Source organism: Cuculus canorus, chromosome 3 (assembly GCF_017976375.1).
Source record: "Cuculus canorus isolate bCucCan1 chromosome 3, bCucCan1.pri, whole genome shotgun sequence".
Lineage (NCBI taxonomy): Eukaryota > Metazoa > Chordata > Aves > Cuculiformes > Cuculidae > Cuculus > Cuculus canorus.
The window spans coordinates 32,833,389-32,847,768 of NC_071403.1; the positions used below are offsets into that span (position 1 = coordinate 32,833,389).

The 14,380-nt window shown below is 45.2% G+C and overlaps 2 protein-coding genes across 3 annotated transcripts in view; both read right to left on the reverse strand.

Annotated features, from left to right (window-relative positions):
* The window catches only part of TRAF3IP2 (TRAF3 interacting protein 2), a 32,480-nt gene extending 28,473 nt beyond the window's left edge, over window positions 1-4,007 (reverse strand). Inside the window, exon 1 of one of the 2 annotated variants that reach the window (XM_054061312.1) lies at window positions 3,667-4,007. The gene's annotated coding sequence lies outside the window, so the exon portion shown is untranslated. Of the gene's footprint in view, window positions 1-521; window positions 566-3,666 lie in introns of those variants that run through there. The other variant, XM_054061313.1, reaches the window with a different exon arrangement.
* Window positions 4,008-13,541: 9,534 nt separating this feature from the next.
* FYN (FYN proto-oncogene, Src family tyrosine kinase) overlaps window positions 13,542-14,380 on the reverse strand; it is a 140,021-nt gene continuing 139,182 nt past the window's right edge. The window contains exon 14 of the mRNA XM_054062538.1: window positions 13,542-13,718. Within this exon, the coding sequence (XP_053918513.1) occupies window positions 13,628-13,718 (91 nt within the window). The 3' untranslated portion in view covers window positions 13,542-13,627. The remainder of the gene's footprint in view (window positions 13,719-14,380) is intronic.

A 14,380-nucleotide genomic window follows, 5' to 3' on the forward strand; every position in this document is an offset into this window, starting at 1 on the left:
ATAGGACAGAAAATCACTCACTTAGGTCTCCTGTGTTGCAGAATTAGGGTAAAGGAATGCTTCAACATATTGAAATACCCTCAGAAACCTGTAGCCTAATCCCTTTTCTGGCACAGAGACTGCTGGAGAGTGTAGATGTGCCCAATCTCATCTCCAAAGACACTGCAACTTCAAGTCAGTTCATGATACTGCCAGAAAGCTTTGAGAATGTAATATCCCTCCTGTACCTAAGACTATGAAAGAGATTACTTATAACCAGCTGGAGCCATTGCATATATTTCTGCTCATAATAAAGCAAAGAGGCCCTTCCTAAAGGGACACAGTAGCCAGGCCTGGACTGCTCTCAAAAACGTTGAGGGAACTCCTTAAACCACCCTTTGTACTTCTTTTTCTTCCTCCGCTCATACACCCAGTTCTGTAACGTGCATGAATTCAGCAAATAACCTCCCTGGGCGGGTGCTCAGTAACCCAGGCTCCTGGTAACAAACCCCATCTCAACTCCCTTGTGAGACTTCCCACACCTGGAGAGGTTCTCCCACTGCTCCTGCCAAGACGACCAGCCGGAGACTGCCCAGTCCTCCTGTTCACGGCCGGCTTCTGCTGGTGATGGCCACTTCTGAGAAGCTGCAGATACAGCATAAATGAATGGGAACAAACTCTACTCTAGGTTGGCAGAGATAAGCATAAGCACTCAAGTTTGAAGCAAGGGCCAAACTTCCCTAAAAAGGCAAGGGGCTGGCCAGGAAGGCGAAGGCCGTTGGGCTCAGGCTCATCTGTGCAGTTCTATTGCAGCTGATTGCGAAAGCTGTCAGGTATTTCATCTGTTTCCCAGCAAATGTCAGGATGCGCTGTCCCAAAACACACACTAACCATCTATCTGATTTTGATTAGAAAACTTCTGCTGTGAAGAAACAGAAGACCCTGCAAACGTGAGCACAGCTCCCTGTCACTTCTGGAGAGGGGGAAAAGAATATTTGTTATATTTGTCTATGTTGTTAAAAAAAAAAAAAAAGTTAGGGTAAGAAAGAAACCTCAGTTTCCTTGGTACACAACACACAAGGGAAGAGATTTTTATCCACCAGTCATGAAATTTCTGAAATGGCGCTGGTATAGATTAAGGCAAAGCTGAGGTCACAAGGGGTGGGGATGGACAGAAATTTCTTGATTTCCAAATAATTCTGTGTACTTTGGCTGAATCCTTTAAGCTCCCTGGTGCTGCTGATATCCATCTGCTGGATGGGAGTAAGTGGATGCAGAATTTGCAAGCTGCTGTGAGGATGCACATGTTGAGATTGCAACAAACACTGTTGCCATAGGGTCAGATAAGTGTAAGTGTGTAAGTACACTTGCCTTAAAAACAGCTTTCTACAGAAACACTAACACAACTTTCCTCAAAAAAAAAAAAGAGACAAATCTTTTAGGATAAGCAAGTGTAAATGTGGAAACTGTTTTTGGGTCTATAACTTAAATAAACACAGCCAAGGAAATCCAGTCTCCAGAGTTTCACACTTCACCATGAAGAATTTTGGCTGCTGTCATCACGGATGCTTACCCTCTCTCTTGGGTACCCTCCGCAGCGAAGACTAAGGCAGTGTGTCACATTCCTAGCCCAGATTTTAAGCCCTCTAGGGCAGGTAATATTTATTTTTATGACTTCTGGAAAAATTAGAAAAAGAACATGAAAACAATGTTCCTCTTCCACACTGACTATATAGTTGCTCTTATACGTTCTCTGTAGCCATGGCATGAAAGTCTACATACACCAGGAGAACAGGAGAACGCACTTCCAACTTTCCCTGTATGGCAAACATCACATTCTCTTTTGTGGCACTAATGTTTCTTCACTGGGCAGTCCATGGTGTAAAGGCTAGCGTAGACCTGATAATTTTTGCCTTTTTAGTGTAGCCTTCAATATCCTATTACACAATAGTGTAATAGGAATCCTAAGCAATAAGAGGTAGGAAACTAAAAGTGGAATACCCTGAAGCGGGATCCAAACAGACATCTCCCATATAGGCAGCATTCCTTGTCAGTTTTCTAATATTTGTGAAATATGAAAATGTCTGCAATGATCTCAGGTATCCTTAAAAATGTGTTTGTTTTCCAGAGGTTGCTTCCCACCCATTTCTGATGCTGATAAAAACGCTCACAGGCACTGAATAATCCCCAAACTGGGATACAACATGGCCCTAAGACGCCTAAAAACTTTGGCACAAAATTTGCGCTAGCTGAGTGGGGTGGGATAAGGGGGACGACCCTGAGAGCATACGTCTCCCCAGCTTTCCTACAGCTTCATTCCTTACTTTGGAGCCCTCTGGTTCTAATAAGGGAGACTCTCCGGTATTTCACAGGGTATCCCTCATCCCTAACCGCTCCTCTCACTCTGCAGCCTGACCACTGTGGGGCACGTGGTGGAAGGGTGTGGGGAAACCCGGGGGACCTGACATGTCTCCCTCAGCTAGCGTGAGAACAGCCTTGCTCACTTGCTTTCATGAAGCGTGCAAGACACGAACACCATAATTGCTCGTGCCTTGTTTCCTGCCTTAGAAAGAAAAAGAGAAAACCCAACCCCATAGAAAAAAATACAGCAAGCTTCAAGACATTGCTGGTGCACAGCAAGCGCAAGCCCGACCTCAGAGGCTGATAGCATCACAGGTGGCAGCACAATTGGTTGACACTGACCAGCAGCTGGTGGCACTGGCGAGCACTCATCAGGGCACTGGCCTTGCTGCTTGCACCGGTTGCACCCCTGTCTTCAGTGTCACCAGCCATGGGGCTCACAGCCGGGACAGCATGGACACTGCCAGGCCAAGCCTTGAACCTGCCTGGGGCTTGCAGGAAATGGGAATTTCTGGTCTGGTGGCCAGCAGCAGTGGTTGAGGCCTAATAAGCCCAGATCTGCTGTTCTGGTTGCCCGGCCAATGCTAGCCTTACAAAACCCATATCCTAACCAATCAGTTTACTGCGTGAAAGGAGAGCAAGGTTTGTACGGCAATTTTATCCTAATTCAAAACAACTACTACTGGCTTGCTCCCACTGTTTCCATGGTAGTACCAGGAAGGATGGTGGTAAAGAGGTCTATGATCCTGTTTCCATCATACTTTCCAGGCACCTGTCCCTTGCCAGGTCCATGGACTTGTCCTATGCAGCCCCGGGGCAGCTAGGGAGAGTGAAGGAGAGGAGAAGGAGAGCAGAAGGAGAGCAGAAGGAGAGGAGAGGAGAGGAGAGGAGAGGAGAGGAGAGGAGAGGAGAGGAGAGGAGAGGAGAGGAGAGGAGAGGGAGAAGAAGGATAGAGGAAAGGAGTTGTCGGCCAACAAATCACCTTGAGCCTGCACAGCCGTGCAGAGCGGGAATGGGATGAGGCCTGGCTGCCAGGCATTGCCAGGCAGCCACGTAAATAGGGAGGACAACATTTCGACACCAGGCGTGTCTGTTCCCAGTGTTTACCCCAACTCCCTCCTGATCCTTTAAAAAAAAAAACACAGCAAAACTGCAGTGAAATGGCTGAAGCATGTTGTAACCATCTGTGAAACTCAGAGAGGGGGGGATAAGGGAGTGAGACAGCAATTCGAGGGGAAAACCCCCCACCCTAGTGAGAGCTAGAAGTGGGTCAGCAGCTAATGCCAAGCAGGGACGGCGAAAGGCAGCGTCTCTATCACTTCTTACCTTGGTGGCGAGGGAGGCTCGGCTGAGCTGACAGAGGAAAGCGAGGGCTGGCTCGCCTCCTGCGCGCGCCGTGGCTCCCCTTCCTCGGCCGGACAGCCTTTTCCCCCCCTCTTTCTCAGGACACGGTCCCTTCCCCCGCCAGGTGAGCGGCAGAACTGGCTCTGCAGCAGGAAGGGCGGAGGCAGGCGCGGCGCTGGGAGCCTGCGGGGCGCTCGCTTGCAGCCTTAAAACTCTCGAACCCTGCACGAAACGTGGGGGCAAACTCGGCGCGATCCCTAACGGGGTGCCTTGCCTTGAGAGTCCTCCTTTGCTTCTAGTCCCCGGCTCCTTACCCTCAGCGCCAAACGCTAACCCAGCTGTGATTCAGACTGCTGGGGTCAATCACATGATGGGTGTAAGAACTATATAAAGAAGGAAAGAAAAGGGATTTATTTTTCTGTTTCTTTTTTTTTTCTGGGTTAGACAAACATTTCCGAGTTTTTCCCTCTCAAGCAGCAGAAACTCGCTTTTCCTACAAGTTGAAACCTGTACGCGTTTCACACGGCTCTGGAAAGCCAAGCACGGGATGCTGGAGTGGGGTTCGAAAAGCCCCGTAAGCCTCGCGGTGGCTTTGTGGGCTCCGCGCCAGGCACCAGAGCAGCATCCCCGGGTTCTCCTGCTGGACACAGCTGTGCCTCCCAGCCTACGCCGCTTCCTGACCCCCCCCTGCTCTGCACCATCTCCTTGCCAAGAAGTTCTTCCTGATCTTTAGCCTACATTTTCTTAGTCTAACCCTAGGAGGAGTCTGACTTGGCTGGAACTTGTGCACGTGGGCTGCTGCCACACACTGCCTTAACGCTTGATCCGCCGGCCTGTGCACATGGGGACGTCTAAACCACCTCAAGACCCTTGTTCGGGCAGTGCTGCTGCTCCTTCCTGGCACAGGGGTGGCGGTGAGAGCTGCCTGCTCAGCATCCCCCACCCTATACAGGCTGTCCTCTGGGGCACCTGCTACTTTGGCAGCCCCACTTGGTGGCTTCCCTTCTGGGGCATCCCAAAGTTGTCTTTGGTGCCCCAGACAACTCCTGCTCTGCCAGCAATTCCAAGTAGACCTGGACACAAAGAGCAGCTGATGCGTGTGGCCGGCGTCAATGCTTGTTGGCATTACAACTGCTGGTGTTCGAGTCAGCTTGAGATTTAATCCCTCAGGTCTGGACTCAAGCGTGGTGGCTCTGCTTCATGGCTGTTTTGCACCATGAACACCCTGACAGCCAGCATTTTCAGCAGGGCTGTGTGAGCCTCAAGTCATGCCAAACCTGAATTTGACAGCTCCCTCGCTTGCTGGCCTCCCACCTAGGAGCTGCCATGGCCTAGCTGCAGCCTGTGCACCCTGGTGGGGAAGGTTGGTCAGGGGCCCAAGGCCACATAGGAGTAAAAATCAGGGCATTGTTGGATATAGGCAGGATGGGAGCTGGGAGGGAGAGCTGCTCTGAGGAGTGCCAGACCTTCCTGGGGCTTATGCAAAAGACTTATGCAGTGTTTGTAGTGCATCAAACAGATCCCCAGGAGAGCAGGCAGCCATGGCCTGGCATGGGGATTTGGTGGGCAGAGGCTCCTACGGGGACCTTCCATCACAAATACTTGTATTTGTGGGTTTTGTTTCTAAAGGCCTCTGCTGTGCAGCCAAACACTTCTTCTTTCACGCAGTCGAGTGGCCTCCCTTGCACACAATGGTTGTGGACAGTCTCCTGGTCTCCACTGGTCATACCCTGGATGCTGGGCTGTAACGCCCAGCAAACAACAGTGGCCACCTGCCTCCCCTGTAGATGGCTACCAGCTGGCCAGAGGAGGGAGGCTGTGGACCCACACCACTCGCCTCAGCAGAGTTTGGGCAGTGGTGCCTGAGAGCTTGGCATGTTTTTCAAGCATCCAGGACAGGGCTGGACAGAGAAGTCACAAAGCCTCAGGCTGTTAATTTTTCACACAGAATCACACACACAACTGCAGGATGGTTGAGACTGGAAGGGACCTCTGGAGTTCATCTGGTCCACGCTCCCCAGCTGAAGCACCATGACGAGCCAGGCCCATGACCAGCCTTGTTTTGACCTGTGCAAGTGCCTGGGTCATCCTCATTGTAGAAAGAAACATTTCCTGATGTTCAAAGGGCTCCTCCTGGTTTCGTTTGTACCCCATCACATCTGATCCTGTCACGGGGCATCACTGAAAAGACCCTGGCTCCATCCTCCTTGCACCCACCCTCTATTAATATATATTGATATGATTCCCCTGAGTCTTCTCTTCTTAAGGCTGAGCAGTCCTAGCTCTCTCAGCCTTTCCTCATACATTAGATGTTCCAGCCCTTTCACCATCTCTGTAGTACTTTGCTGTGCTTTCTTCAGTAGCTTCATATATATTTTACTCAGCCACCTAGAAATGCCCCTGGGAATTAAAGCTATCTATCTTATTCACCATCAGTTTCGTGGGTTCATTTCCAACATGACCACTCGTATACATCTTCATTTGAAGTGGGTTTTGTGGCCCCAAACAAAGGAGTGCAGAGCAGCCTGGCTCCTAAGGACACGATGCCCAGGGAATAAATCTGCATGTCAGTAGAATCTGACCCTTGTGTGAGCCCTTGCAGGTCCAGAAATCACACCTACAGAGCTAATGTTGTCTGCAGTCATAGCCAAAGGACCAGTATAAGTCCCTTCTTTAACTTGCCAAATGCCAGAAAACAGCAGGTACTTGGAGCAGTTCATCTCACTTCAGCTTTACATACTTTCTTAGCAGCATGAGAAAGAGAAAAAAAAAATCCTGAAAGACAACCCTTTGCTAACTGTGTTAACAGCACTGTCTGCCGAGTGGGTTGCAGAGCAGAGATGAGGTCCTGCCCACACCTAAGCACCCTCCCACAAAGTTTTAGAAACTGCTATCAATTAACTTGGTTTTGGATTCGGAAACTCAGAGAACAGATATCCAAGTTTATTTCAGCTTTTCAAAAGCCTCCTTTGTCTCCAAAGTTGAGGCCATCCTTGTTGCATTCTGAAGACCTGTTTTATATTTCTGAAGTCTTTAAACTGACTTTGCTGAAAGCCAGATCAAACTCTGAACTCTTTAAAGTTAGTATGTCATCTTCACACTATTTACCAGCAGAATGTGATGTGTCATATTTGGCCCATCATAGAAAGTACAAATTAATATTCAAGTGCATGATGAGTTTTTTTCATTGGCAAAGCAACTAACATGGAGCGCTTTTTTTTTATGAAAAGTGGTTCCCAGTCCTTCGGGAGTTATAATCATTCATTTTTTCTTAGGAAGGTAATGTCGATATTGGGTGCTGCTTCTTGTGTTTCCTACTTCATCTATATATTCAGAGAACTAAATCATAAATGCTTTTGCTTTCAGATGATTAACTGATAAAATAAGGCACTGTCACATTGCTCCACTTTTAACATCGGTGCTGTGAATTAACCTGGAGACCATTGCAATGAGTATTTAATCCCATCCACCTCAGCGTAATGCACATGATGTTCTCATTGTGGTTCTCTGCATTCAGCTTGCCCCTCGCTGTTTTTGCACTATGAGGGAAACTGAGGCTTTCATCCATGTCTTGCTGTTTAGGTTACTAGACGCATGCCCACGAAAATATTTTCCACTTACTTATTTTTAAGGCTCTTGCTTTGGTATTTTTCAGTTACACCCTGGAGAGACACCTGAAAGAAAAGAAAACAGTACCTGGATGTTACCTTGTGCAATGCTTCCAATTAAACCTTGCATAATGGCAAAACCCCTCCTGCCATTTGTTAAGATTTTCCCCACAGCATTATGCATCCTCTTAATTAAGAGCAGAAGCTAAATAATACCTATTTTATTCCCCCTTGCTTCTAATTATTCATCCGTTGATCATTACCCACTCAACATTTGACAATGAACAGAGCCCCCACTCTCCACAGGGCCGGGATGTGTAGTCCTTTAGAAACAACACGTCCAGAATAACGTGAGAGGAGCTGTGTGGGCGAGTAACGGGGCGAGAGGTAGGGGGAAGGGAAGGAGAAGGCCACCCAAGTGGAACAAAAGACGTGTAACATATGCAAATGTTCACTATGTGGTATGTGTTTTATACACTGGATGTATATGAGGTCATATACAAAGCTCAGCTGGCGGCTGCGCTGCTTTTGGGAGGCATGGGAATTTGAGGGAACACTTGAGCTCTCATATGATCAAACATGCCTAGTCCTCTGGCTTTAAGATGCAAAGCGGTTCCTGATTTGGCTTTTTGCTGCTGCTTTTTTTTCAGGAGGGCAGGAGTTAGCATCTGCTTCTCTGTTTTCACTGGGGCTTGGGGACTGTGGGCTGTGTCAACACAGCCCCCAAGTCACCCAAGACCCAGTCGCAGCTACGCACAGTTACGCCTGAGCTGCAGCCGATGGCTAGCAGGGATGGCCCTGGCCCTGCGCAGTGCCAGGAGGGGTGTGCCAGGACCACCACACCCCTTCCCCAACCCCGGGAACCCATCCTGTACAAGCAGCAACTGCTAGCTAGGGAAATCCAGCAGCACAGCAGGGCTGGAAGGCAGCCCAGAGCCTGAACCGTGGCAGTGAATACAGCACAGGGGATGCCAGGGCTTTTGGGCAGCCCTCCGGCAGGAGGGTGAGCCCCAGGATCAACAAGCAAAGCTACAACATGGTCAGAAAGCCTCTCAACTTCCTTATTTCTTTTTCAGATGAAAATCATCCATTGCAAGCTCAGGGATTTTGTGTGTAGCTGTGACAGTAAGTAGCTGAGCATGCTTCACAAGGCTCTGGGTGCGGGATCTTGGCAACAAATGCTGATGCACAAAAAGCAAACCAGAGCCCTTGGCAAGCTCTAGCCCAGACACAGAGGAAGGAGATATCTCATTTCGTTGCTCTTTTGACCCCTTTTAGCTATTCCCGGGAGACTAATGCCGAGTTATTCCCAACAATGAACCAAACAATCAAACTCCCGTCTGCCCTGGCCAGGCAGAAGCAACACTTGCCTTTCAGTCACAGTTCTGTGATCTTTTTGCCCATCTTGAATACATATTTACTCCCACCCCTAGCAGGGAAGATATTTACACTTGGTAACTGAAACCGCAGTTCATGCTTACCAGCCTGCTCTGATCATCTAAAATGCCTGGCCACAGCGAAACGCAAGCACTGCGAGCACAGCTGGTGCTGCAAAACCTTTAGATCTCCCTCTAACACAACAAGATGCACAGCTTACCAGCTAATGACCTGCTTTTCCTAGGATGCTGCTTTTGGCCCTGCTGCACGCTCACACTGCAGGCCCCAAAATGCAGCCAAGCCCTCAGGAGAAATGTTTTCCCTCCTGGGCTTTGAAATCAGCTGCAGGTTGCTCATTGCAGTAGCCAGAAACACACAGCATCACTGAGCTGTGGCTTGCTGCTACCACCCCTCTCCTGGCCTGTGAACAGGGATTGTAGCTGATCAAGTAGTGGGAGCCCGGAAAAACTTAAATAGGGGGGGAAAAAAAGAAGCTCTTTGGTTGTTAACACCACTCTGTCCTCTAATCTAATCACATCCCAATCTTACATTTATGTTAAGCATTCAGCTGCAGGGGAGGAGTACAAGGAGATGGGTTGATGTTCTTGTAGGCATAGATGGTTTTGTGTGTAAATTGCATTTTGTGATGTAGATATATACATACACACACACACACAAGAACACTGGCTATAATAAAAGTCAACAGAAAATATCTCAGACTGAAAAGGAAGCCGGCATTTCCCCTCTATCGTTCAAAATGAACGTCAGTAGCCGGGTTTTAGATGTCCAGAGTTCTCCTGACAAATTCAGAAGTACTGGGAAGGAATGACTGATGCGCTACGCCAGCAGCATCCTGCTGAGGGGCTCTTTCCCTTTTTTGCTGAAAGGACACAGCTTCTGGTTTGTTCTGTGCAGGAAAATCCAAAACTGAAGTGCCCCCTTCTTCAGTTAAGATGGCAGGGAACGCTGGCGCAATTGACAGGAGCCCCTTCAGTGATAAAACTTCCATGTGTATGAATCACAGGAAATTATAATCACTGCTTACCAAGATTGCAAAACACAATGAGATTTCTGAGCTACAAACAGACTTCAATTATTCTTGAAAGACAGACAGACTCTCAAACTGACATGATTGGAGAAAATAAATATCCTTTTGTCTGCGCTGCTGGTGGTAATTTCCCATTAGACAGGAAAAGCCTTCTTTGATGAATGAATATTGTCTACACATTAGAAGAGGAGCTACTGTATATCTCCTAATAGCTCTTGCATGCTTTGGCTCAGCCTCATGCGAGGCCCTTAAGCCCCTCGAGTACCACACAGCAGCATTCATTAGTGCGCTGCATTTTTTATTGCAGCATTTGAGAAAAGGATGGCAGATATTAAAATAAATTTGAGCAACTTCCCACTCACCTTGAAGTTTTGTGGCAAGGTCAAATATATTTAGCAATCTGCCTTCTGGGTCTGCAGGTAGTCCTTTCCAGTCTAGTGGCTGCAGGAGAAACACTCGCACTGGAGGCAGATTTTCCGTTTATGATTATTCTTGTAATTTGAGCCGTTAATCACTTTTCTATTTTATATTTACTTTGCTTTCCTACAGTGGTAATTAAATCAAAATTGGACCGTCACACACAACTAAAACGAACACTGTTTGCAGAAGTAAAAGAACATCCCGCTAGTGCCTTTGACAAAATTTGGACCTTTTTAAAGACCCACTAGTTTCATGTAATTTCCTTCCATAGACATACCTTAACAGGCATTAATCGTACTAACGTCCCTTTCACAGCAGTGTTGCATTTCCACCTGTCATTTTTCCTGGGACTGGCATTGGATTAAGGTTGACCTGGAGATGCTTGGGCCACTCCATGGAGTGCTTTCAGCTGCTTGTAGATGACCTTTTCTTGAACGTAGCTGCCACTTCACGGGTTGGTTGGGAGTCAGACAGGCTGGTGGGGGAAGCACTTGTCCAATTGTTTTTACCTAGATAGGATTTACTTAGCCTTACATTAAGAAAAAATAAATTGGAGGGAACAGATTTTTAATCTGATAATTTAACTTTTACAGTCGCCACACAGGTATTTGTGGTGTATACACAGTGCTTAGGAAAAGGCTTTTATTAAGTTATTGCAAAAATGCTAACAATCTTGCTTAAATTTTTGCTAATGTTTTTATTTGAGAGATTAAAAAACCCAAACAACAAAACTCCCAACATTAAGAAAAAGAAGCAGAAGAACTACCGATGAGGAATGGTCTGGATTCGCCACTCAACAGTGGTACCAGTCTGCACACAAGCCAGCTGCAGGCCAAGATGTGGCAGAGACCAACATGGTACTCATAGACTGAATGTGGTACAAGAAACAACAAACCCAAGAATCAGAAATAAAGGCCATAAAACCCCAACAACGCCCCATCTGAGTCTTACTTCTAATGAGAAATATAGGCAAAACTAATATTTTAGGCTCATCCTGCGTAACAGATGGAAACTGTACTTAAGTTTGTGGCATAGCAAAGGCTGCTAAGGAACCTGGCAGGATGGCCATGCTTTGCCACCGAGCACTGGGCAGAGTATGTGACATTTTGGCTTTGCCAGCCTGCTGAGTTACTTGGAGTCCTCAGTTCAGTGAATGACATTTTAAGGCAGGGGGTAGCTGTGGGAGAAAGAGGACCACGACTCACTTTGTAAGTACTAAGAAGAAAAGAAAAGTCCAACAAGAATGATGGCCTCTTCAGTACTCCACAGCTACAGGTACAGCAACATTGAATATATCGGTACATAACATTACTTATAGACTCTACATGTAAAACGTTAACCAATTTATCATGGAAATCTGGTAACAAGCAACATTGCCATATAAATTCACACTTCAAGAAAGGCTAAATGTGGAACCTTCCTTTGCAAGAGCATTTTCAGTCCATGTTTTGTATAGAAAAGATTAATACAATGATGATAATTTGTTCTCTGAATCTCAATTCATTATTGGTTTAGTTTTCAGGCATGGAAAAAGGTTCTCTTTAGAAAATGTTTGAATATTCAGAATATGAATTCACAAGCTAAGTATTAAATAATTTAAAAAAGCTTCAGCTGTCAGGAAGTCTTACTTGCAATATTTTAAAGCAACAACAGCAATACAAGGTGTAGGAAATCTTTTCCTGCAACACTCATAAAAGTATTCACGTTAAATGCAACAGAACTATCAAAGAATAAACCGCTCATAGAACAGAGAAATGAGAGAATAGCTACACATTCAACCATCTTCCCTACAGCTGAACTCCAGCTGTTTAAAAACACATTGACTTCATAATTTGGAAAATGATGTCCCATAGGTGACTGGTCTGCACACTCCTATGAAATAAATGCCCCAAATGGCATGACACCCCTTCTTGAAAAGTTTTTATCTCATCTCCACCATTATCTCCACAGTTTAAACAAAAGAACAACTATCCAAATATAAAATGCTCTTTTTTTAATTACTAAATTAAGAAAGTTAAACAGTTTTAAAATGTAAACTTGCAAATAAAACATAACAAAATGTAATTAAGACTTTAAAATTTGCAACTCAGTATTAAAACTCAATAGAAAGGAATTTTTTTTTTTTTTTGGTTAAACGTAAGTAATTCAAGGCTGGTACAGACAACTGAAAAGGTAATACTTTGTTCTGTGCATCCCCCATGAAATGTAAAGAAGTGCATAGTAATTCCACTGGAGAACTTGCAGACACAGAGAAAGTAATTTCATTAGCAGTACAGGACATTTAAACACACTTATTTTACAATGGAAAAATGTTACACATAAAACAGAAAAATCCTAGTTGCATGACCAACAGTTTAGCAGGTGGACATGGCTAAAATGCTATGATTTTAAGACCATCCAAATGTGGTTACAGTTTAATAATCCTTCCAAAACATTTCAGTATACATGTTTTGATACAAGAAGTCCTTGCAGTTTCAATTTTCCAGTTCAAACGGTGATGGTGTAATTTTCTAGTTTTAAATATGTTCATTTTAATTTCAAGAACAAATCATCACACACTTGTCAAACATTGGAAACATTACTGTAAATACAGCACATGATTCCTGAAAGAGCAAAGTTACAACCATCTACAGGTACATAATCATAAACAAAAGTGCAATCCAATTTAAAAAATCATGCTTGGCAAAAGCCAAAAATTAGATCACTGGCTTTCAGAATCCCACCAGTGTTTTCATGGTCTGCAGTAAAAATTATCGCTTTCTGGGTACTGCTGCAGCAGGATTCATTCAATTCCCAAATGAGTTTCCTCTGCAATAGCACCCATATACTGTAATGTACAGGTATGTATAATATATTATATATAATTTTATATATAAAAAAGCAAAAAACCAAACACCTGTCCTGATTTTTTTATTTTTATTTGTTAAAACATGAAAAAAAATGTTTTAGACAAAGAGGCCACTTCTGGAAAATAATACTTTTAGTTGAATCAGGAGAAGACTAGTTTAAAATCACATAGGTTTTGCGTTTTAAAAAAGGAAAGCACTAGGATCAGTTATTGGCACTGAGTTACTATTTACAATGAACAGAGGTTTTGCAGTTTACATAACATCAATACAATGCCAGTTTTGGAGTCTTTGATTAAGAAAAAACAAGTGTTTTTCTCCTTTTCATCCAGGACATTCGAGTACTAGGACAAGTGGTCATAGGCCAAGAGCTGCAGAAGTTCCCAGCTTCAGCCCCTCCTGCGCACGGGCATTGCTGGTAAGATGCTGCACTCTGGAGAAGCCGATCACAGAGTAAAGAAGCTGAAGGGCAGGTGGGGCAGGGCTGAGAACACCTGTAATTCATGACAGTGTCTGGAGACCAGGGATTTACAGGTTGTCACCGGGCTGGTATGGGGTTCTGTTTGCAGTGAAGTAGTCTTCAAGAAACCCTGCAAATATTCAAAAAGTTGGACGCTCCTCTGGGTCTTTTTTCCAGCAGTGGATCATAAGCTCGTGCAAGGAGATGGGACAGTCCTGAGGACATGGCATCCGATAACCACGTTCAACTTGCTCCAAACTTCACGGTTATTCATGCTGTAAAGGGCAGACAAATCCACACTGTTAAATTGCAGAACCGTTAACCTGACTATAACTATATTGATAATACATAAGGTTTCCTTGATCATACTAAGTTATTTTGGTTCAGATAAGCAAACGAGACCACTTCCAGTGTCACTGTTTCAGCTACCCATCTACTGCAAGGTAACCTGGATTATTTTCTTTCTCAGCAGAGGGTTTTAGGATCCAGTGACGAGTAAAACGCTGCTTCCATGGTTACCCTCTTGGCTTATATGGACAGGATATGGCATGATCCCTTCTCCAACAATAGTAGCCTACTACATGAAATACAAGAAGTGATAATTGCAAAAACAAAGGTTAGATTACTGATTTACAGTATTTTCTAAACCTGCAGACCAATACTTTAGCACTGTTTTCTTGTGTTTGATTTATTGCCTGCATCCACCCACTGTATTTTTGGTGTTAGATGTTCATGAGAAGGAGAAAATACTTTGTATGGCACCTTAAGTGGTTCACGGTTAAGACTCCACAGAATGAACAGAGCAATAACAGTCCTCTGCAGACATCAGACTCTGCATAGAGTTAAGGTTCTCCTATATTATTGACTCCAAATTGATGTTGTTGGGTCACACAGGCTCACAACAAACCAGAAAGGCTTGCCACACACTGAACAAATG